This window comes from Xyrauchen texanus, chromosome 18 (assembly GCF_025860055.1).
Source record: "Xyrauchen texanus isolate HMW12.3.18 chromosome 18, RBS_HiC_50CHRs, whole genome shotgun sequence".
Lineage (NCBI taxonomy): Eukaryota > Metazoa > Chordata > Actinopteri > Cypriniformes > Catostomidae > Xyrauchen > Xyrauchen texanus.
In genome coordinates, this window is record NC_068293.1 from 44,284,377 (window position 1) to 44,310,599 (window position 26,223).

General features: G+C 41.4%; 1 protein-coding gene across 1 annotated transcript in view; it reads right to left on the reverse strand.

Moving 5' to 3' along the window:
- Positions 1-6,157: 6,157 nt before the first annotated feature.
- Positions 6,158-26,223, reverse strand: part of LOC127658928 (F-box-like/WD repeat-containing protein TBL1XR1) — a 20,439-nt gene continuing 373 nt past the window's right edge. Inside the window, exons 2-15 of the mRNA XM_052148502.1 lie at positions 18,035-18,147; positions 16,816-16,961; positions 16,529-16,679; positions 15,114-15,246; positions 12,916-13,057; positions 12,159-12,222; positions 11,960-12,057; positions 10,369-10,429; positions 9,990-10,111; positions 9,814-9,888; positions 9,601-9,728; positions 9,306-9,471; positions 9,115-9,216; positions 6,158-6,883 (exon numbers count right to left, since the gene is read on the reverse strand). Of these exons, the coding sequence (XP_052004462.1) occupies positions 6,857-6,883; positions 9,115-9,216; positions 9,306-9,471; positions 9,601-9,728; positions 9,814-9,888; positions 9,990-10,111; positions 10,369-10,429; positions 11,960-12,057; positions 12,159-12,222; positions 12,916-13,057; positions 15,114-15,246; positions 16,529-16,679; positions 16,816-16,961; positions 18,035-18,092 (1,473 nt within the window). The 5' untranslated portion in view covers positions 18,093-18,147 and the 3' untranslated portion in view covers positions 6,158-6,856. The remainder of the gene's footprint in view (positions 6,884-9,114; positions 9,217-9,305; positions 9,472-9,600; positions 9,729-9,813; positions 9,889-9,989; positions 10,112-10,368; positions 10,430-11,959; positions 12,058-12,158; positions 12,223-12,915; positions 13,058-15,113; positions 15,247-16,528; positions 16,680-16,815; positions 16,962-18,034; positions 18,148-26,223) is intronic.

A 26,223-nucleotide genomic window follows, 5' to 3' on the forward strand; every position in this document is an offset into this window, starting at 1 on the left:
TAGTCCAAACCAGCCAAACCAAACAAATGACTCTAATGAGCCGGTTCTTTTGAATCTACAGCGCGACCGGTGAAGTCCGATTCCTGAACGAATGACTCTTATGAGCCGGTTCTTTTGAATCTACAGTCACGACCGGTGTAGTCCGATTCCTTAATGAATGACTCTAATGAGCCGGTTCTTTTGAATCTACGTCACGACCGGTGTAGTCCGATTCCTTAATGAATGACTCTTATGAGCCGGTTCTTTTGAATCTACAGCACGACCAGTGTAGTCCGATTCCTTAATGAATGACTCTAATGAGCCGGTTCTTTTGAATCTACAGCACGACCAGTGTAGTCCGATTCCTTAATGAATGACTCTAATGAGCCGGTTCTTTTGAATCTACAGCTCGACCAGTGTAGTCCGATTCCTTAATGAATGACTCTAATGAGCCGGTTCTTTTGAATCTACAGCGCGACCAGTGTAGTCCGATTCCTGAACGAATGACTCTTATGAGCCGGTTCTTTTGAATCTACAGCACGACCAGTGTAGTCCGATTCCTTAATGAATGACTCTAATGAGCCGGTTCTTTTGAATCTACGGCACGACCGGTGTAGTCCGATTCCTTAATGAATGACTCTTATGAGCCGGTTCTTTAAATCTGAAGTGATTATCAGTTTTGGCAACAGACTTCAGAAGGCAGTCAATGCATTATAAATTGAATTTCTAATATACAAAAATTTGACATTTGTCTAAACTAAGCTTGATGTTCAGATTTCACTCGAGTCTGAACTGAAAACAATTGCAAATGAAGCCCATCGATCAATATATGAGACCCACAGACGGGCTGATGCTGATTTTACTGGTCTAGACCGGAATACTCTACCCTTATACTGCTCTCATGAGAGAAAATAAACATGTCTTTCTCACCTCTGACATAAAGCTGAATGCATGTCTTTGCATGCTGATCGTGCCGTTTTCTGCTCGACCTCCGGTGACCCTCAGTAAACACCGCTAGCTGTTCTGTCAATATCAGCGTCACACACGTCAGATCTGATTATGTGTAAAAGACATCTATGACCATCTTATTGCCCTGGTGACAAGTCACATTCACTACATTTCAGATTGTTTTTGTATGGTTTATTTTATAGAGTGCTACTTCAATATAACGCGTAGCTTCTTTTGTTTAAAGAGGGTTTAGATATTTTCATTAATCTAGTCCACACATGCTTTTAACTACAGTGACTTCAAAGTACCGGGACAGAAATAAAACATCTTTAAAAACTCTTAATTCCTAAGAATATTCTCTTTATTATTATTACATTAAGTTTATAATTTTAGCCATTTTAACACTCACATTATCCTAGCAACCACCCTGAATACCCTAGCAACCGCATACCACCATCCAAGCTGACAACAACTTGTATTGTTCAGATTATTTTTGTATATGGCCTATGTCAGATTAGCTACTAGCAAGAACACCCTAGAAACACCCATTATAACTCCCAAATCCTACCAGCCATCCAGAATACCCTGGCAACTGCTTGGCAACACCATACAGCAACCTTCTAGGGATTTGAGCAGACACCCACAAATTTCTAGCAACCCCCTTGTCCACCCTAACAACCACCTATCCAACACCAAGAACACCCTAGCGACTACTCAGGAACTCTAGCGGACACCCATCAAATTTCTAGCAACCCCCCTGAACACCCTAACTACCACCTATCCAGCACCAAGAACACCCTAGTAACACCCTAGCAACCACTCAGGATACCCAAACAACTGTCTAGAAACATATTGCAACCACCCAGGAACTCTAGTGGATCCCCGCTAAATTGTAGCAACCACCCCAAACACCCTAACAATGACCTATCCAGCACCAAGAACACCCTAGTAACCGCATACCACCATCCAAGCTGACAACAACAACAACTTGTATTGTTCAGATTATTTTTGTATATGGCCTATGTCAGTTTAGCTACTAGCAAAAACACCCTAGCAACCACTCAGGATACCCAAACAACTGTCTAGAAACATACTGCAACCACCCAAGAACTCTAGTGGACACCCACAAAATTGTAGCATCCACCCTGAACACCCTAACAATGACCTATCCAGCATCAAGAACACCCTAGTAACCGCATACCACCATCCAAGCTGACAACAACAAAACTTGTATTGTTCAGATTATTTTTGTATATGGCCTATGTCAGTTTAGCTACTAGCAAGAACACCCTAGAAACACCCATTATAACTCCCAAATCCTACCAACCATCCAGAATACCCTGGCAACTGCTTAGCAACACCATATAGCAACCTTCTAGGGATTTGAGCAAACACCCACAAATTTCTAGCAACCCCCTTGTACACCCTAACAACCACCTATCCAGCACAAAGAACACCCTAGTAACACCCTAGCAACCACTCAGAATACCCAAACAACTGTCTAGAAACATATTGCAACCATCCAAGAACTCTATTGGACACCCACAAAACTGTAGCAACCATCCTGAACACCCTAACAACCACCTATCCAAAACCAAGAGCACCCTAGCGACTACTCAGGAACTCTAGCGGACACCAAACAAATTTCTAGCAACCCCCCTGAACCACCTATCCAGCACCAAGAACACCCTAGTAACACCCTAGCAACCACTCAGGATACCCAAACAACTGTCTAGAAACATATTGCAACCACCCAGGAACTCTAGTGGACACCATCAAAATTGTAGCAACCACCCTGAACACCCTACCTACCATCTAGCCACCACTAAGCAGCCTAGCAACCACTCAGGAACCCTAGCAGACACCCATCAAATTTCTGGCAACCACCCTGTACACTCTAGCAACCATAAATATCAACATTTGAATGCCCTGGTCACCACTCAGAACAACTGCCAAGCAACAACACATAGCAACCATCTAAGAACTCTAGTGGACCCCAGCAAAATTCTTGCAGATACTAAGAACACCCTAGCAACCTCTCAGGATACACTAGCTACTGCCTAGCAACATATTGCAAGCACCGAGGAACTCTAAAGGACGCCCACAAATTCTAGCAACCACCCTGAACAACCTAGCAACCACTAATAACAACCTAGTCATGTCCTGGTAACCACCCTAGCAACTTCCTAGCAACATCACATAGCAACCGCATAAGAACTCTAGTGGACCCTTTGTGTCAGCAGGGGTTGCAGTAACTTTTGTATATATATGTATATATATTTGACTGAAAAATTTAAATGTGAAAGTGTATTGTTCTCATAATACTATGCATAATCTAAAGTAGAATAAGCTATAATATTCACCTTTATATGTGCTACTTAAATATAGAAATACAGTAAATGTAAGCACAAGAACAGCTCTACCAGTGGTTGTGTTGTGTAACAGCGCCATCTACTGGCTGCAGATCGCAGTGCAGTTCTGCATTCATCCTGAAACTGCACTTCATGAGAGACATGCAGCAGGATTTGGGTAGTCATTTTCTTTTAAATCAAGATTTTAGGTTAAGCTGTTAACGAATGTATCAGGGAAAGTGTATACTTAATGCGTGCTGTTACTGGTCACCATTTCTCATTTGAAGTCATTCTCTATTTTTGTCATTTAAAATGGTCTTTCAATTAACAGTATTAACCACATGAACTGTAGGACTTTAAGAGCTGCGGTCTCATCCGATATTTTGTGTGTACGGTAGTGAGATTTTAAAAAAATGGTCACTTTTAGATGTGTCTGGAGGAAGCATCCTGATGGGGCAGAGGGCACACAGGGGTCGTGACCCCTGACAGGACAGAAACAATAACAAACATATCACTTCTGAAGACATGGATTAAACCACTGGAGTCGATTACTTTTATGCTGCCTTTATGTGCTTTAAAGTCCTGGTCACCATTCACTTGCATTGTATGGACTTACCGAGGTGAAATATTCTTCTAAAAATCTTAATTTGTGTTCTGCAGAAGAAAGAAAGCCACACACATCTGGGATGGCATGAGGGTGAGTAAATAAGGGAATTTTAATTTTTGAGTGAACTGTCCCTTTAACAAATCTTTCCAGGAATTATGGTCAGGTCGTCCATTTGGCTCGGTGTACCCAACCTCATCAGTGGCATCTCCGTTGGCAACAGCAGTGCCGTGTTTCCGGAAGTGTTGTAATGTTTATCCAGGCACGTGATTTTATCTCAGGAATTGATTGGAGGGTGAAAACTGTCTCTATATAGTCATGTGATGAAAAGTAAGCGGGATTGGTGACGTCAGCCAAATAGGAAAGTGTATCAGAAGCATTTTTGTTATTTATTATTATTATGATATTTATTTATTTTTTAAATAACGCGCACTGATGAATTGTTCGTGAATCTTGAACATCCTAAAATGATGCGTTCACATACAACGCGAAAATAAACGCAAAAATAAATAAATATCAGTTTGACCGTTGGATTCAACGTTTAAACTGGCGTTCGCGCGAACCCGCGAGTATTCCCGCTTCTCTAACGGAAAAGGACAGGAGGAGGGGCTTCTACGTCAACTTATCTTTCCGCCATCATCGAAGTCCGATATCACAACGATTGCTGCTCTGTGTCTGTTGTGGAAGTCCCAGATACGTTGACGTTGTGTCATACAATTCGCGTCTTTGTATTGACTTTGTATACAATAGTGCCGCGCGAAATGCTCGATTCGCGTTGTATATGAACGCCGCATTAGTCTTATGTTTTCACGTCAGACGTGGATTCAGCTGTATTTAATAGTGCATATGACTCATGCACTATATTCCAAGTCTTCTGAAATCATAGGCTACGCTAGCTTTGTGTGAGGAACAGACCCAATAATTAAGTCGCTCTGAATACTAAATTGTGGTCTTTTGCTTTCAAACTTGCAACGATTAGTCAGATGGCATCGAGCGCCATTAATGTTTGGCGTCAACGACTTAAAACCTGGTGTAACAACTCTTAATGGTGCGTTCACATACAACGCAAAGAACATTTTCGCCTCGCATTGCTTGATAAACTTTGACCGCTGGATTATAAATGTGTGTTTACATCCAACCCGTCTAAATGGGCTAGTACCATTTGTCGCGTTAACAGCGTCGTGTCTGGTTAGGACCTAGCGCAAGGCGTCTGCACTAGCTCACTGAGGCCACATCCACTCTAATCTGTTTTCATTTACTATCGGCATCATTTTCCATAGTGTGCAGTAAAGCTGCGTACACACTGCGGTCGCCAGTGGCTGGTGGTGAAGTCGCTAGTGGGCGTTCCCACTACTGGTTGCCTAGTAACGTTTGTAAATGACATTCACGGATCATTCCATTGCTCTTGACAAATCTCTTTTCTTGGCACTAAAAACACAAATTTTGGAGGGAAAAGACTAAATATAAATGGAATCAGTACATAAAATGCTTTATATCAAAGATGAATGAGAAACAAGGCGTGCCGTTAGCATAGCGGCTGTTTATCTGAGGCGAAAACGCAAACGCCGGTCTGTCTGGGTCCACAAAATCCCCGCAATCTCAGATACACCTTTCCACACAGTATTTTTCTTAAAAATGTCCTTGGACGTGGGAAGAGACATATCATAGAGCACTGGAACGTTTCTAACAGCAAGAATTAGCCTTTCATCCATCTTTCCTTTACTGCAGGAGCTGAGAGAGAGAGAGAGAGAGAGCGAGAGAAGGATCACGTGAGCTCTCCCGTCTTCTCTCCTATTGGCTGTCACTTCCGTTGAACTTGTCTCAACTTTGTCGTGTCGCTGGACACGGCCACATCTAGTCGCCAACGGTCGCGACAGCTCGTGTCGCCGGAAGTCGCTGTGCTCTCATTGAAAATGAATGGTATGAAGTCGATGTCGCTGGCAGTGTGTACGCAGCTTAAAGGAGTGCTGGTGGTGGCGTAGTAGACTAAAGCACATAACTGGTAATCAGAAGGTCGCTGGTTCGACCCCCACAGTCACCACCATAGTGTCCTTGAGCAAGGCACTTAACTCCAGGTTGCTCCGGGGGGATTGTCCCTGTAATAAGTGCACTGTAAGTCACTTTGTATAAAAAGCGTCTTTTGAAATGCTTCGTTTTTCAGTGGATGACGCCATTCTACAGTGGACGAGAGGCGTAAAAGTAGCGAAACTGATGCATTTTCAAACTAAAACTAAGTGGCCTGAGAATGAACACACACAGTCTGGAATGTTCCTTTACTACTTACAAAACAACAGATTTTGAGGCGCACATCTGTAGCTTCTGAAGAAAGCTGATTTTATGTTTATAAACATATTAACACAGTTAATAAAAATCAGTGTGGTGATCTAATTTACAACTTTACATTCATTAAATGTACATCCAGTGGAGGAGATAATACACTTAATAAAATACATAAATCAAACATTTTAATAAAATAACCTCCTCTGCAGTCGACTTCTTCAGTCACCTCAATATTATACAGTTAAGATGGAAAACACTCAAAAGTCGTTCCGGTCCGGTGATGACACCGACAAATATTTAATGTTCTTCATCGAGGTGAGATTCACACGATGGGCCGTTTAAGAGGGCACATATTAAGCCTTGCATTGACTAAAAGTGACTTCCAAAGATTGTTCTCCAGGAAACCGTGCCCAAAATGACCCAACGCCAGTTCTGTCCAACAACATTGGATTACAAACGAGTAAAAAAAACAAAAACTCTTGAACATATCTGGCTTTTGGCTCTCGAGCCTCCTCGCTGTCCATCTAGTGCATGGAACGGACATCGCCAACAGCACAAGCGGTCTCGTTCGGACCATCTTAAATAACTGGATTTGATTTCTTGGTAAGGGCGCAGGTCCCAACGGCCTGCCTCCATGCAGGACGGCCAGCAGCAGCTGCAGAGATCCTGCATCCACCCTCAGATTCATCAAGTGTTACTTCCGTAAATCAACAACACAGACCTGGAAAAACAAAACAAGAGGTGAAGATGCACCATTATGAAAATGTGCTTTTGCAATATAACAGAGTTGGAGAGAATTAACTAAACGTCGTTATGCTACTAATTTAACAGCATTTTTACACCCTGGAGGCATTTTGACGGATTTCCGCTTAAACGGCACACCCAAAAGTAAGAGCTTATAACTTAAAAAAAAATAGCAAAGAAGGTCAGTTGCATAGTGTAACATTTTTACAAAAACGTGCGACCTTTGGGACATTTTTGTCTTTTTAATTTTTGCATTTTGGCTGTTAATGCCAACAACATACATTTTGCCAAAAGGCAGGAATTGTGACATCATGAATTCTATGATATTATGCTTTTATTCCGGAGCCCTGGCATCAACATTTTAATTTTATATATTTTCCACCAGATGGCGCCATTTTTCTCATATTTATCCTGTGGAGCAAATACAAGCTTTTCCCCTATTCTCTGTTTACTGTATTATAGAGACCTGCAGGACAACTGAATACATGATGCAGATACAAGTGTGTGTGTGTGTGTGTATATGCGTGCGTGCATATGCGTGCGTGCGTGTGTATATGCGTGCGTGCATGTATATGCGTGCGTGCGTGTGTGTATATGCGTGCGTGTGTATATATGTGTGTGTGTGTGTGTGTGTGTATATGCGTGCATATGTGTGTATATGCATGCATGTGTGTATATGCGTGTATATATATATGTGTGTGTGTGTGTGCGTGCGTGCGTGTATATGCGTTTATATGTGCGTGTATATGCGTGCGTGTGTGTATATGCGTGCGTGTGTATATGCGTGCGTGTATATGCGTGCGTGCGTGCGTGTATATGCGTGCGTGTGTGTATATGCGTGCGTGTATATGCGTGCGTGTGTATATGCGTGCGTGTGTATATGCGTGCGTGCGTATATGCGTGCGTGCGTATATGCGTGCGTGCGTATATGCGTGCGTGTATATGCGTGCGTGTGTGTATATGCGTGTGTGTATATGCGTGCGTGTATATGCGTGCGTGTGTATATGCGTGCGTGTGTATATGCGTGCGTGCGTGTATATGCGTGCGTGCGTGTATATGCGTGTGTGTGTGTATATGCGTGCATATGTGTGTATATGCGTATATATATGTGTGTGTGTGTGTATATGCGTGCGTGTATATGCGTGCGTGTATATGCGTGCGTGTGTGTATATGCGTGCGTGTGTGTATATGCGTGCGTGTGTATATGCGTGCGTGCGTGTATATGCGCGTGCGTGTATATGCGTGCGTGCGTGTATATGTGTGTGTGTGTGTATATGCGTGCATATGTGTGTATATGCGTATATATATGTGTGTGTGTGTGTGTGTATGCGTGCGTGTGTGTATATGCGTTTATATGTGCGTGTATATGCGCGTGTGTATATATGTGTGCGTGTGTGTATATATGTGTGCGTGTGTGTGTATATATATGTGTGTGTGTGTATGTGTGTGTGTATAAACAACAGTAACATTATATAAACAAACTGGCATTTAAAGGGTTAAAATCCTAAACATAAATGAATACTTAGTAGTTATGATCAGGACTGATGTTGGTCAGTGAAAGTGGAAAATAATATTAATATATAATATTTATGTGGCAGTTTTTGGATGTGGACATGTTTTGTCCTCTAAGGTCCTGAGTGTGACTTTAATTTTTTTAAATCTGACACTGCACAAAAAATAATAATGCATCAAAATCAATATCACTGCCAATCATTAACATATCCCAGACTGTGATAACCCCCACCAAATACATTTCCCTTAGCATTTAGTGTATGAAAAATAATTAATTTGTGTTTCTTTCTTCATATAAAATCAACAGTGGCATTATATAAACAAACTGGCATTTAAAGGGTTAAATTAATGAACATTTATGAATATTTGATAGTTATGATCAGAACTGATGTTGGTTAAAAAATTGACTCATTGAAAGTGGAAAATAATATTAATATATAATATTATCATGTCAGCTTTTGACATGGACATTTGTGTCCTCTGAGGACCTCTGAGTAACTTTATTATTGACACACAAGGGTTAAATAACTTCAATTTTGCCTACTTTTCAAAAGCGCTCCCTAACTGTAGTCAAACTACTTTAAATGATGAGTAGCTTATAGCTCGACAAGCTAAAGTTGCAAAGTAGCTTCACAACACAGATATATTAAAGCATTTCGGTGCAATCTTTCTAACGAGTTCAAGCGATAAACGTACCGTTCCATCTGACGCACTCGCGCCAACTTTATCTCCCAAACTGTTCCAGCACACCTCAAATATTCCTCCAGTTCCTCTGTAGCTGTTCACTAAAGCTCCGCTCTGAAACACAACACTCGTGCATCATGAACACAAACTCAAACTTATGATCTACCCACATCAGCGGTGTTTGTGAACGACCGATAACTGACCACAGTGTCCCAGATGTGCACGCATTTATCAAAGGATCCGCTGGCTAGGAACTTCCCATCAGGACTGAAGGCGACGCTGTAGACCGGCTCCTGGTGTCTGGTGAGCGTGTGGATGCAAACGCCCCTCTCAACATCCCATAATCGCACCGTTGAGTCAAAAGACGCACTGGAGAAAATCATGCAAAGTCAGGTTAGAAAACCCCCAATCTGAAGCATCATTAATGGTTCTTGGTCAATCATCTGGAGTATTTTGATCGGGTTAAGGGTGTTTACGTGCGAGACTGCAGGGCGTTACCTTGCCAGTAGGGTGTTGGCATTGGGGTTGTTGCTGCCGACACCCGTCGGGCTCCATTTGATGGTGTAGATCTCTTTATTGTGAGCTTGAAGATTGTGAACACATGAATCCTGCTTCATACTCCAGATCTGCAGCGAGAGTGAATGCAATGTGTCCAATTCAAGCAAACAGTCACTGTAGCCATTGTAACGTTTAACAAAATGCAACCTGTACCTTTAACGTCATGTCGTCAGAACAGGATGCTAACAGCGTTCCCGACGGGTCCCATTTAATGGCGTTCACTTCATTCTGAAAGAGAGACACGCTGTATTTATTTACCATTTTACACCCGCGTACAGCTGGTCGGAATGATGGAGAGATGGCATGTTAGCATGCTACGAGCGGCTCACCGTGTGCCCTTGGAAGGTTTTGAGCGGTCGCTCACTTCCTAGGCGACACACGTGGATGCACATGTCCGTACTGCAGGATGCAAACGTGCTGTTATTCTGCCAGTCGACGTCCAGAGCCGGAGCTGAGGAGAAGATCAATAAAAACAATCCTGTGACATCAGAGGACCGATCAAGCCCTAATATTTATTATTTTGAACAATTCAGTGTTAATCCTTCTGTTGTCATTTTCAGCAAAGATTGTTATCAATGCAATATTTGATATAAGAACAAGACTTTAAGACATTGGATGAAGTCTGCAATCCTCTAAATGTGTGCGCATACATACAATAATGAAATCTACATACATAAGTTCATAAAGCCGCTAGTTCTGTGAACTCACCAGAATGAAAAGGGAACTGCTGCTTAGCTTCACCTGTGTGCGCGTCCCAAATGATGGTCGTCTGCAAGAGAGACAATGAAAGAGGTGAATGATTCATTACACAAGTCAGTTTTACAGACAGAAAGAAAGACTGATGACAGACAGACAGATAGAAAGACAGAAAAGAAAGACTGATGACAGACAGACACACAGACAGAAAAGACTGATGACAGACAGACAGATAGAAAGATAGACAGACAGACAGAAAAGAAAGTCTGATGACAGACAGATATAGGCAGATAGACACAGAAAAAAAGACTGATGACAGACAGAAAAGAAAGATAGATAGACAGATGACAGACAGAAAAGATAGACAGACAGACAGAAAAGAAAAGACTGATGACAGAGAGAAAAGAAAGATAGATAGACAGAAAAGAAAGATAGACAGACAGAAAAGAAAGAATGATGACAAACACAGATAGAAAGATAGAAAAGACAGATGACAGACAGACAGATGACAGACAGAAAAGAAATACTGATGACAGACAGAAAGAAAAGATAGACAGACAGACAGAAAAGAAAGATAGACAGACAGAAAAGAAAGACTGATGACAAACACAGATAGAAAGATAGACAGACACAGACAGAAAAGACTTATGACAGACAGATAGAAAGATAGACAGACAGACAAAAGAAAGTCTGATGACAGACAGAAAAGACAGACAGATGACAGACAGACAGACAGACAGACAGAAAAGAAAGACTGATGACAGATAGATAGACAGACAGACAGAAAAGAAAGACTGATGACAGACAGACAGAAAGTCTGATGGCAGACAGAAAAGACAGACAGATGACAGACAGACAGACAGAAAGACAGACAGACAGAAAAGAAAGACTGATGACAGATAGATAGACAGACAGACAGAAAAGAAAGACTGATGACAGACAGACAGAAAGACTGATGACAGACAGACAGAAAGTCTGATGGCAGACAGACAGAAAAGAAAGACTGATGACAGACAGACAGCTAGACAGACAGAAAAGAAAGTCTGATGGCAGACAGACAGAAAAGAAAGACTGATGACAGACAGACAGCTAGACAGACAGAAAAGAAAGTCTGATGGCAGACAGACAGAAAAGAAAGTCTGATGGCAGACAGACAGAAAAGAAAGACTGATGACAGACAGACAGCTAGACAGACAGAAAAGAAAGTCTGATGGCAGACAGACAGAAAAGAAAGACTGATGACAGACAGACAGCTAGACAGACAGAAAAGAAAGTCTGATGGCAGACAGACAGAAAAGAAAGTCTGATGGCAGACAGACAGAAAAGAAAGACTGATGACAGACAGACAGCTAGACAGACAGAAAAGAAAGTCTGATGACAGACAGACAGAAAAGAAAGTCTGATGGCAGACAGAAAAGAAAGACTGATGACAGACAGACAGCTAGACAGACAGAAAAGAAAGTCTGATGACAGACAGATATAGGCAGATAGACAGACAGACAGACAGAAAAGAAAGACTGATGACAGACAGATATAGGCAGATAGACCGAAAAGAAAGACAGATGACAAACAGACAGACAGATAGAATAGAAGATCAATCCACCTTATCAACTCCAGCGCTCAGAATACAGTTTCCTTTCTTATTCCACTTGAGTGCAAATATGGGCCCTTTGTGCTGTCCCAGTGTGCTACTCAGATTACCTGTAAAAACCAGAAACATGGTTTAAATGACACTTGCTTGACGAGTTTGATTAGTTGTCTGTTTTAGGGCATTACTGTGCCATGTGTAAGAGTTGACGTACCATCTTTAGTCCATATTCTTGCAAAACCGTCATACGATCCGGTTGCTAGTAGAGACCCGTCACTCTGCACACAAAATAAATATTTGATCGAGAAACAAAAAATGGAGCTAACGTGAGACGGTTGATTCCAAACGCTAGAATTATATTGCAAATTCACCATCTTTATATCATTACAGTGACTTTACCACAGTTAAAGGACGTTCTTGCAAATAATTGGGGGTCGGGGTATCTCAGCGAGTATTGACGCTGACTATCACCCCTATCTCCTTAGCAACCAAATTGGCCCGGTTGCTAGGGAGGGTAGAGTCACATGGGGTAACCTCCTCGTGGTGGTGATTACTGGTTCTCTCAATGGGGCGTGTGGTGAGTTGTGTGTGGATCGTGGAGAGTAGCATGAGCCTCCACATGCTGTGAGTCTCCGCGGTGTCATGCACAACGAGTCACGTGATCAGACGCGCCGATTGACGGTCTCAGAAGCGGACGCAACTGAGACTCGTCCTCCGCCACCCGGATTGAGGAGAGTAACTGTGCCACCACGAGGACCTACTAAGTACTGGGAATTGGCATTCCAAATTGGGAGAAAAATAAATAAAATAATGCAAATAATCAATACCTCTGCCAAGTAGCACAGTTCATGAATGATCCTGTAAGTTGCCTAGCAACTTGGCGCATTCATTTAGGCTTTGAATGCAGCTCATCCAATCAGCATTTCGAGCCGTAACTATCCATTTAATAAAGGTTAATGAAATGCACTCACGTTCCAGTCTAATGAAGTGACGTCTTTGTTACTAGGAACGTCCTGCCCCCCTTCTCTAATACAGTGACGCAGCACCAGCTGAGTCGAGCCGCTGTTACTGTTCTCATTCAGGTTCCATATACGAGCTGTGGAGTCACCAGAACTGCAGCACAAACAGCACGTAAAAATATAATAAACAAATCAATATAACAACATGCACGAAACTATGTAGTGAACACAACGTCACGCTTAACATTTGAGAAAACAGTATTTTTACTGTTGTAACCAATGACCCAAACCAACCCGCTCCGAGGTGAATCAAAACATAAAATATTTAGGATTTGAAAATCAGACAAAAAGACAAAGATACAAGGCGGTGTACTTAACGTGTTTAATGAGGAAACTACAATCCCAAGAAGCATTGCAAATTACGTAAAAAAATGTATATGATGGAAATATAAAAAACAATATTTTATAAAGTTATATTTATAAAAACTATATATATATGTTTTTATAAATATATACATTTTATTATTTTCTCCGCAATCTGGAACACCCAATTCCCAATACGCTCCAAGTCCTCGTGGTGGCGACGAATCTCAGTTGCCTCCGTCTGAGACAGTCAATCCGCGCATCTTATCACGTGACTTGTTGAGCGTGTTACCATGGAGACGTAGCTCATGTGGAGGCTTCGCGCTATTCTCCGCGGCATCCATGCGCAACTCACCACACGCCCCACCGAGAGTGAGAACCACATTATAGTGACCACGAGGAGGTTACACCATGCGACACTACCCTCCCTAGCAACCGGCCAATTTGGTTGCTAAGGAGACCTGACTGGAGTCACTCAGCACACCCTGGATTCAAACTCACGACTCCAGAGGTGATAGTCAGCGTCAATACTCGCAGAGATACCCAGGTCCCCAAAAAGTATATATTTAAGTTCAGTGCAGAAATATTCCGATTTATACTAATAAATAAGTAGTTTGAGAGAGTAGGGATTTGCTGTACTCTGATTGGTGGATCTCTCTTTAGGATTATGGGTAGTGTAGTTCTTCACCATTAAACATTTCTAACAAATGAAGTGGAAATAATGCAGACTGATGGCTTCAACAGAAGCACAAACCATCGATTAACAACCTCAGAGCTCACAGTAGATCTGTCGCAAGTTATTGTTAAGAACCAATTCGCCAATGGACAAAATTAACGGGATTTATACTTCCACAACCAGACTGGTGCGCTCGTTATCGGGTCATTACATAACTTTAGTTTTTATTTTGAAATTTGTCCTTCAAATTTAAATACGTTTAATTATGTTTTCGTTGGTGTATCTCAGCGAGTATTGACGCTGACTATCACACCTGGAGTCGCGAGTTTGAATCCAGGGCGTGCTGAGTGACTCCAGTCAGGTCTCCTTAGCAACCAAATTGGCCCGGTTGCTAGGGAGGGTGGAGTCACATGGGGTAACCTCCTCGTGGTCGCTATAATGTGGTTCTCGCTCTCGGTGGGGCGTGTGGCGAGTTGTGCGTGGATGCCGTGGAGAATAGCGTGAAGCCTCCACACGTGCTACGTCTCCATGGTAACACGCTCAACAAGTCACGTGATAAGATGCGCGGATTGACTACGCCACCACGAGGACTTCGAGCACATTCCAAATTGGGAAGAAAAAAATTATTATAATTATGTTTTCATTAGATTTCACTCATGATTGTTAATTATAGTTTATTTTGTTTCAGTTCCCAATTATTTATAGTTTTTATATCGATTTCAGTTTATGGTAACAACAGTCATGGCACAATTATTTCCCCCTTTAAAGAACAGTCAGACGGTTGTTATCACAAAATAAACCCTGACATGATGATCAGGACCCGTTGCGAAGCAAAACAGGGGCTTACTTTGCGAAAACAACCATCTGACTGCTCATTATCCTGCTTATTACACCACTAACTAACCAAATAAATGGATAAATGAACATGAAATACTGATTTGTATGGAATTGAAAGCTATTATAATTTATTAGCTATTATATGACGAGAGAAAAGTCTCTAGAAAGCTCACTAGGTCCACAATATTTAGGTCCATTTATTGTTATTTCAGTTGCTACAACTCAAACTATTAGTGAGCGAATCACTCTTTTGAAATCAATACTTTCTGTAGGAGTTACACTCGCACAATATGAAACGACATCGTTTACGGTCAGCGTCTATAGAGTGACTCACCCCGAGGCCAGGAGGTCACAGACAGGGTTCCAGGCACAGATAAAGACCTCTGACTCGTGACCTCTCAACACTGTGGCTTTGCCAGCAGGAATCCGGATATCTCCGTCCACCTCCATCAACTCCTCACGATGATCTGACGGAGAGGAAATGCACGTGCTCGTCAATACTTCACTAAATTGTCATGTGCATTTATTTAGAGTTCTCTGATGTCAACTTATCAGGGCTAATTACACTTACTAAACAGGCTGCTTTTAGTTCGACTAAATATGCAAACAAAATGTCACTTCTGCTAAGGCGTATGTTTGGTGATATTTCTCCTGTACGCACACATCTCTGACATTCTTGGCTAGTGGAAAAGCATTGATGATTGAGTTTAGTTTCTTTATCACCTCAAGTAACTAATGGGGCTTTCCGCTGCACGGTACAGCTCGACTCTGCTCGCTTTTTGGGGGTTTTCCACTGTGGATTGTACCTGGTACTTTTAGTACCGCCTTGGGTCGAGGTTCCAAGCGAGCCGAGCCGATACTTAATGTGACGTCATAATCCTGCAGATCACTGATTGGTCAGAGAGAATCGTCACTACTGGCGTCACTGGATTTGCGACATGGCTAGTTTTAAAGTTAGCAACAGTGATAGCAGTATCATTTGTTCACATGACTTTCGAATTGTAAAAAGAAACGGCAGTGCACAAAACCACGCCGTGATCAATAAAAGAGGTGCAGACGTTCCTCTCATTAGCGACGAACGAAATTACGCAAAATGAAAACAGGCACTTTTAGGAAGTGTCTCAACTGTTGGCCGTACACGCTACCACCAGGCCTACCAACAGTGTAGCGAAAAGTTAAAAAAACGTAAAAGTCACTACAGAACCATCAAGGAAAAGGGGAAGTGGTTCGACCAAATGGACGCTATCTAAACCAGCGAGCGATGGGACGGAGAGTGTTGTTGGAGTCCACGATGGAGGATGGTACGTTTTGTTACGTTAACTCTATACTCTGCTTGATAGCTTCACTTTATTTAGTTGAGCAGCTACTGGAAGCTTCTAAAACAACCAATTTAACTGTTACACTCGTGTAAAATCACCATGAACAACTGCTTTATGCAGCACAATGAGCTAGTCGCTAACAGCTAGCGCTCGTGTTATTGTTTATGGTCAGTAATGTTTGTGTCGCGTTTAAGATGATGTCACGGCAGTAGAGGCGGCGTAACTATGACGATCAGCCTATAATCCCACCCACGTTGAGTCGAGTCGAACCGTAACGTGCAGTGGAAAAGTGCCATCGTTTTATACTGACGCCACCTGTAGTATAAACACACGTTGCTTTACTTCATTCAGGAGAAACAAAAGGTATAATTTAGGCTCAAGTAGTCATGTTTTCTCATTCAGTACTTTCTCTGTAAAATGAACGACTTACTAAGAGCATGCGTGCCGTTAGTGCTGTTGGTCTGCTGCTTCGGTTCGAGATCGTCTTTGAACGCCCGCTGTCTGGACTGGACCGTATCCGGCATCACAGCGTCAATGAGCGACAGAGACTCTATCGGCCGACAGTCAAAAAGCGTGCCATCCTGAAACATTCATGCACAAAATATAACCGAGGCAAAACTGAAAACAAAGCAACAGATTGAAGACATCGTGATTATTCTGGTGAAACTCGTGTTCGTGCACTCGTGTTCATAATCATGAACCAGTTTTGAATCTGACCTCGATAATGCTAATCTCCGCTTCCACATACTGCAGTCCTTTCTGTAGTATGGAGACGAGAGCAGCAGAAGGCACCAGAGCGCCATTGATGTTTGACTGACTGATGTGACTCTCAATGCCAAAGGTGAACGCTGAGTGAGAGAAACCTGTAACACAAACGCACAACAACACAAAATGAGCCATTTTGGTAACTCCCATTACATTAATGCCGAAATCCAGGAAGGTTGAGGGATGCGCCGTAGTAGAGTCCTCGCCACTACATCCACCCCAACGGAGCAGCCGGAGGAGCCTGGCCACCTGAGAGAGGAGGAATGGCCACCGGCCTCGAGGTGAGAACGGGGCTGCTGCCGTGGCGGGGGGAAGAACCCTACCAGCCGCTAAAGCGGCGTGATCGCGACAACCGCCGACCGCGAGCGGGGAAAGGCTCCCGGCCGACCGCCTGGAGCGGGAGAACCGCTGCCAGGGGCGGGGGAGACCCCTTCTGTTCCCTGAGAATGCGGCGAGGCGTTCCGTCTGCCAGGGGCCGGAGGTCTGCCTCCGATCCGTCCGGGGAGGCGTGGCTGTCGTCCATTAGAGGGTGGAGGAGTGGCAGAGGACCAAGCTACGGCATATCGGAGAACCGGCGAGTAAGTGTTTTTCTCTCTCTCTCCCACTGCGGCTCCATGTTGGCCTTTCCCTCTCTTTTAAATTTGACTGTGTTTTTTTTTGGGGGGGGAGCAGATCTTCGCCGTTACAGCGAGTACCCGGTGTTTTTAATTACTATTGTTGTTGTCTCCCCTCCCAGATTCAGGAAGGCGGGGATGACCTGCCGGCAGACGGGGCCGTTCTCACATTTGAACACTGATATATTGCGCACCCCTAATTTGTAATATAATGTCCCAGAAAACATCAAAACACTGCCTACTCACCGGTCAATCAACCGTTGCTCTAAAACAGGATATTAATCTGGTTGCATATGCAGCTTTTAAATAAACCTGCCATATTGGAAATGCCCATAATGGTTTGGAAAATTCTAAATAATGAGCATTCTGCTCGAAAGATCCAGTTTGTGGTGAGATTAACATCGTATACACGCTAACAGAGACACTCCCCTTGAAATCCAATCACAAGTGCTCACCGTAGATGCATTTTAGCGATCAGGTGTAAATGGCGATATGAATGTCGCAAGAGTTTGTCAGCCATTATTAATATTCCCGTGGATGATATCCGTGGTGTTTACCTGACTCCTGTAGATATCTGTACACTAGGAAGTTGACCTCATCACTGGTAATGCTCATCTTAACTCACAACCTCAATGGATGAGAAACACCGGAGCTGAAGAATGGCTCCAATCTAAAGAAAACACACATATCAACATGATGAGCAACATTACAACATGACATTTAGAACAGTAGTACATCTCAATCATGCACCTTTAACTTTAAAACTGGCTTTTATTTTGACATTCTGAAGTCTCTAGGACTCCAGCGGTTACATTAATGTCTTCTAAAGTGATACAATCACTTTCGGTGCAATATCATATTTGGCTTCTAAACTATGGAAAAGTCTTCCTAGCAGTGTTCGGGACTCAGACACACTCTCTCAGTTTAAGTCTAGACTAAAGACTTATCTATATAGCCAAACATACACCTAATTTATCCCTAAACTTATAGTTATGCTGCATTTCTCAGTTCCGGCTGAACCGGAAACACTTCTCATATTCTATAACTCTGCTTTAAAGCGAAAGGCATCTACGATAATATTATTAGGGCCCGAGCACCGATGGTGCAAGGAGCCTATTGTTCTAGGCGTTTAATGTTTTTTTTCCAGAAATGAATCGCATTTTTGATGGCCGAAACATACTCGAAAACTCATGAAACTTTGCACACGCATCAGAAGTGGCGTAAATGTACATCTGATTTGGATTTCAGAATGAGGTATGGCAAAATGGCTCAATAGCGCCACCTACAAACATTCAACGATGTGCGCTTTACGCTACGTTTCACCTACACATACGAACATTGGTGCACATATGTAACATGCCAATACCAACAAAAGAGTCTCTTGGACCCATGCCCTAAACTCAACAGGAAGTCGGCCATTTAGATTTTTCTCTCCAATTGTTGCTCAGTTTTTGCCATTTCTAGGCTTCGTACTTTAACAAACTCCTCTTAGAGATTTCTTCAGATCTACTTCATATTTGGTTAATCTAATCTAAAGGCCTTGGCGATGCTAAATTGCAAAGCTTTTGAGTTTTCACTGCACAGCGCGGCCGTGGCGGTCTGACAAATTTCGATGTTTCGCCATGAAACAGGAAGTTGTTATAACTCATGTACATACAATGTCCAATCCGCCCCAAACTTCACATGTTTGATAAAAGTCCCGGCCTAAATACATCTACATGCCAATATTAAGTTTCAGTCATAGCGCCACCTACTGGCAACAGGAAATGACATGTTTTACACTGTGATACACGCTTAACATCATTTAAGTGCAAAAAAATGCTAATGAAATAAGAGTGAAATTCCCCTGGCACAGTAGCCCCAACGTGCACCAGTGTGCGAGGGCCCGTTCATCGCTGCTTGCAGCTTTAATTCTATTTGTTTCCCTGTCTCAACCTTAGGATACATATCCCAAGGTTACCAGAGTCTGCCAGATCCAGCTTCGATAGAACCAGAAGTCTGACTCCCACTGCTAAGGGTCGCTGCGTAATGACTACTAACTGCAGCCTGTGCCAGCCAGACATCACTTCAGTCTATTACTACTGCTGTCAAAACCACCGTAAAACATGGGATACTTCACTGGCCACTTAACCTTGGACTTAGGATTCAACAGAAATGTACTGCCTTAATGAATTATAAAATAATTTGTTATAGCATAATAAATATAAACAATATACAATACAATACATAATAAAGCTGCTTTGAAATGATGCGCAGTGTGAAAAGCACTAAACAAATAAAAATGACGACTTAATATGGTAGAAATTTATTATTTGATTTAGCATAGTAGCAACAGCCCTACAAAAACAGATGTGCATCCCAATTTTAGTTAGCAACCCACCACGACTGAACTGATCTGTGTAAGCCTCTTATTTTGACAACTTAAAAAAAGGCACTGTTTTTAGTCTGAAGACCTGCTACCACACCACAAAACCAAAAGAATTTAACATTTTAAAAATAACGCAGAAGTCATGAAACGGTTAACAATTTTTTTTAAATGTATAAAAACTGGGTTCATATACAAATGCAAGGATAAAGCGGTCACAAGCACAGAGCCAAAATAAACCACAAGAGTGATTAATGTGAAAAAAAAGAAAAGGAAAACGGGTCACAGCCGAGAGATGTGTAGAAAAGAAGAGACACATGCAATCCGGCAGCGAGCCTCATTTTCTCCTGGCAGGTCACGTCTGACAGATGTGCAAACAAGAGCTGCAAAACTGCAACCATTTTCTCTTGAGCGGCTCTGCGGAGTAAAAATGCGTCTCGGGGTGCATGAATGAACCCACACAAGCCATGTCAGTTAAATTCTCGTATGCAGTCAACTTAGCAGAGTTGATTGGCGCTGTGCAAAAATTTGGGGGGGAAATCATTGTTGTCAAACTGAAGACACGTTTATGAAAGCAATTAAGCATGATAAGTTTTGTGTTAGTGATTTTACCACAAGTAAGGTATGTTCTAAACACATAAAACCCCCTTAAACATGGTGAAATCACTGTAACGCAGGGCCTCAAGTGGCTTATTGCCTTAACAAAATGGCTCCAACAGCAATATGATAAAAGACACTGACGTTCAATAAATAGTTACAATAATTAATGAGTCAAAGACTGAATTTTTTTGTCCAGATCAATTAAATACTTAAAAACATATCTAAATAATGGAATTCACACAACAAAAAAAAATACTTCAATTAAGTTTATTGGCCAATTATTGACCAAATTAAAACCATCGGCAAATTAAGCAAGAAAACGGCAATAAAACGACGGTTCGTTTATTATTAATGATCATCACACTTTGTAAAAACACTGAATTCAAATGCACAATCCCAAAAGGATGATAGACACACAATGAAGAAGGGATGGTAGTCTTTCGAACATGTCATATTTAATTTTCTTAGTTCTTGTTCACACATTAATGAAGAATAAAACGTTGTTAAAGACGTGACACTTGTGAAAGCGGCACTAACCTATACATGATGAGGTAAAACCATCCAAAAAGCCTTTGACACCAGCAAACGATAATGGTATGGTATCCATAAGGCTACATGATTGATTAAGCTATGGTCTTGTACGATTACAAACGCTTGAAAGCTTAAAAATAGACTGCATTTCAGCGCATCAGTCAGCACTGTGTAAGCAAGCGGCGCCCTCTAGCGGTGTGTATGGCATTACCCATTACAACACAATAGAACTTAAAAGAGCATTTTGTTGCTTTGGTACAAACTTTATTTTTGCATGTTGTGGAATTGCCCAATGTATGGATAATAGGAATGCGATGCTCTATCATATACACTACATACATGTACATAAGTTCTGTTGTTTTGAACAACTGCAAAAATGTTTTAGAAGTACAAAATAACCTTTTATCACATCAATCATCGTGTTTTGATATTGAGTTATTTTTCACTATTTTATATCTTTGAATATTTTTTAGGCTAGTGTTCACGGATGTAATGGCATGCATGACATTGCAACTTTTTTTTATATATATTTTTTTTTTTACATAAACAAAACAGTATAAAAATGTTAGAAAAAAAATATATATAGATAAATGTCACTTGTGAATTCACTCGTAATACAAGCAATTTGTTTTATCTCAAAATGAATCATGCAAAAGAATATAACGAAAGCCAAAAGATGCGCTCCGCATTACTTCGGTCATAATTATTTTTGTTTATTTTTATTTCATATTTGTTTCTGCGAGAAGTGTTTAAATCATTTCCTAAAAGTGTTTTATTTTGGTTGGATATTTTTTTAAATGATGCATTATTTTCATTGTTGCACTGATTTAGGAAGATGTCGAGTTTCTTGAGGAAAGCTTATAATAATATTATTGGTAAGAATTATTTAAAATTAAGTTTAAACAGTTTATTTGTTTTTTACATGGACTATAGTCAATTTCCAAGATTGAAAATTACAGAGGAGGTATTTGGAAGTATTTAATTCACTGACTGGATTATCCAAAATGAGCAGTACAATATATATATATATATATATATATATATATATATATATATATATATATATAAAGCATTTTCCAAAACAAAAAAATACTTTATCGTGGTATATATTGTTATCATATACTGTATATATTGGTATATATTGTAGGCGAGTATTGACGCTGACTATCACACCTGGAGTCGTGAGTTTGAATCCAGGGTGTGCTGAGTGACTCCAGTCAGGTCTCCTTAGCAACCAAATTGGCCCGGTTGCTAGGGAGGGTAGAGTCACATGGGGTACCCTCCTCGTGGTCACTATAATGTGGTTCTCGCTCTCGGTGTGGCGTGTGGTGAGTTGTGCACGGAGAACAGCGTGAAGCCTCCACATGTTCTACGTCTCCAAGATAACGCGCTCAATAGGTCACGTGATAAGATGCGCGGATTGACGGTCTCAGACGCGGAGGCAAATGAGATTTGTCCTCCGCCACCCGGATTGAGGCGATTCACTACAACACCACAAGGATTTAGAGCGCATTGGGAATTGGCCGTTACAAATTGGGGAGAAACAAAAATGACTCGTATTGTGATATAAGATTTTGGTCATATCACACACCCATAATGGAGTAGGAAACAAACATTTTCAGTTGCACAATCCCAACTCAGTAAAGTGTCCTACTCATGGGAACCGTCAGAATATTACATATAACTAGTCCTGCTTATTTATGAAAATATTTATTTTGCTGAAAATTATTTATGATAAATAGTAACTTTAACTACATCTGCCAACTAATTAGGGCCCGAGAACCGATGGGGCGAGGACCCTATTGTTCTTCTAGGCGTTTATTATTATTTATTTACCCTGAATGCATTTTTGAGGGCCTAAACATACTCGAAAACTCGTGAAACTTTGCACATGCAACAGAAGTGGTGAAAATGTTCATCTGATTCGGGTTTAGAATGAGGTTTGGCAAAATGGCTCAATAGCGCCACCTACAAACATTCAACGATGTGCGCTTTACGATATATTTCACCTACACATACAAAAATCGGTACACATGTGTAACATGCCAATACCTACAAATAAGTCTCTTGGACTCATGCCCTAAACTCAACAGGAAGTCGGCCATTTCGATTTTTCTCTTCAATTTTTGCTCAGTTTTTGCCATTTCCAGGACTCGTACTATAACAAACTCATCAGATCTACTTCATATTTGGTTAATCTAATCTAAAGGCCTCGGCGATGCTAAATTGCGAAGCTTTTGAGTTTTCACTGCACGGTGCGGCCGTGGCGGTCTGACAAAGCTTGATGTTTCGCCATAAAAAAAGGAAGTTATTATAACTCAAACATAAAATGTCCAATTTGCTCCAATCTTCACATGTTTGATAAAAGTCCCGGCCTGAACACTTCTAAATGCCAATATACAGTTATAGTCATAGCGCCACCTACTGGCAAAAGGAAATGACATGTTTTACTCTGTGATACACTCTTAACATCTTTTAAGTGCTTAAAAATGCTAAAAAAATGCTTGGAGTGGCATTCCTCTGGCACAGCAGCCCCAACAGACACCAACTGGCGTGGGCCCGTTCATCACTGCTAGCAGCTTTAATAGATTAATATGAAACTGCAACATTTTGGTCAAAATACAGCCGATACTGCTATAAAATCCTGATCAGTTTTTAGCAAGGGTGATGATGTGTTTTTGAAAAAACGTTATTTTAGCACAAAATCTTTTAAGTCACCCATGAGGAGGTTTTAGGGACATTATGGTCTGCTTGTGTGTTTGAAAACTAGGCCATGTTGGCATGATTGTTTCAGACGGATTTGGATTTTCCACAGAGGGAAACCTGAAGGCTTTGATCAAATCCAGGAGGAAATTCCCCGGACTCATAACTCTCTCTCTTCTACCTGATTAACCATTAACTCCGTTGATGTGTAATGATTTACAACTCTGTGCAAATCTAAAGCTATTTATAACGTCCTTCGTGACAACATGTGGCGTGGGAGAGGATGTGAGCCGGGAAGAGAATAGTTAGGACTTTACAATTCTGCTTCCTATTCCACTTGATGCTTAACAAACTAATTCACACTTTTACAAGGTATTTCAACGTATAAATGTTCAACGAATATTCCTAAAATTCAAACCGTTTACTTCATCAGCCATTCAACATCAACTTTAATTAAATAACCCTAATATACTGGATATTGAGCATTTAGCAACTACCAATGATTCAAAATGTAATATACGAAGTATCTGACATATGACCTACCACACACACACACACACACACACACACAAGCTGATATAATGTGTGCACAGAGGTACTGCATCGTGGGAAACCATATGCGTACTACTAGCAAACTCTGGCTGTGTATTTGCAAATTTGACCGATTTAGTATACAACCAAAATCTAGTCTAGACACTGAAATAAATGCCCTCCAATGGCATCTACACAAACAACAACAACCATAAAACACTTTAAGGAACTGAAGACTAAAACACGACGTGGCTATTAAACATTAGTGGCAGTCCACTGGTTAAGTGTCATGGCTGTGCATACTGTCAGAAGTTTAAATACACTTAAGTTGAAATCATTAAAACTCATTTTTTAACCACTCCACAGATTTAATATTAGCAAACTATAGTTTTGGCAAGACATCTACTTTGTGCATGACACGAGTCATTTTTCCAACAATGGTTTACAGACCGATTGTGTCACTTTCAATTGACTATAATCACAATTCCAGTGGATCAGAAGTTTACATACACTAAGTTAACTGTGCCTTTAAGCAGCTTGGAAAATTCCAGAACATTCTGTCAAGCCTTTAGACGATTAGCCAATTAGCTTCTGATAGGAGGTTACACTAAAAGTAATCAAAAGACCTCTGAAAAAACATTGTGGACCTCCACAAGTCTGGTTCATCCTTGGGAGCAATTTCCAAACACCTGAAGGTGCCACGTTCATCTGTACAAACAATAGTACACAAGTATAAACACCATGTGACCACACAGTCATCACACCGCTCAGGAAGGAGACGCATTCTGTCTCCTAGAGATGAACGTAGTTTGTGTGAAAAGTGCAAATCAATCCCAGAACAACAGCAAAGGACCTTGTGAAGATGCTGGAGGAAACAGGTGGACGAGTATCTAGATCCACAGCAAAACCAGTCCTATATGGACATAACCTGAAAGGCTCAGCAAGGAAGAAGCCGCTGCTCCAAAACCACCATAAAAAAGCCAGACTACAGTTTGCAAGTGCACATGGGGACAAAGATCTGACTTTAGGAGAAATGTCCTCTGATCTGATGAAACACATATTGAACTGTTTGGACATAATGACCATCGGTATGTTTGGAGGGAAAAGGGTGAAGAACAGCATCCCAACTGTGAAGCATGGGGGTGCAGCATCATGTTGTGGGGGTGCTGCAGGAGGGACGGGTGCACTTCACTAAATAGATGATGACATCATGAGGAAGGAACATTATGTGGATATATTGAAGACATCAGACAGGAAGTTAAAGCTCGTCACAAATGGGTCTTCCAAAAAATTATACAGTATTTAAAAATTATTATTTACCTCTGCCGGGTCAAAATTGTCCAGAACGCAATAGGAGGGTTAAGTCACTAAAAATACAAATAAGAAAAAAATAAAAAATCGTTCCCTCCGCTGCAGCTCACAAATCGTATTCCCCGTCCCACAAACTCAAACTGTGATGTCACATATGTTCACGACACGCACGAGAATTATCAGAGCTTTATTACAGCTTAAATATCAGTCTGTTCCTCATACGATCATGTAAAGTGATCGTATGACTTCTAAATACAAGGAATATACCGTAATAGTTGAATTAACTACTGTTATGGTGTGTGGGGTGGGGGGGTTCCTCATAATAATGTGTAGCCTACTGTACATGTTGTACACTATTCAACATGATGCACACTTTATACCTTTGATAACACAGATCAAAATGGTGTTTTGTACTCGTTCCTTTATGTTGAGAGTGAATGTGTGCCTCAACGCATTAACACAATCGAGTAGGCTACTAACTAGTGAACACTTGATCCCTCCCCCACTCAATAGCCTACATACTGGAGACATGTGCTACTGTAGCATCAAGCAACAAACCGCGTGTTTTCTTACCAAATCAACACAAAATAATCGCGTAAATCTCTATTTGAAGTGGCCAGCACATATGTCCCCACACACACATGACTTTAAAGGCATTAGAGGCGTCTGGAAAAGTTTAATAATCCATCATTCACGCATACTGTA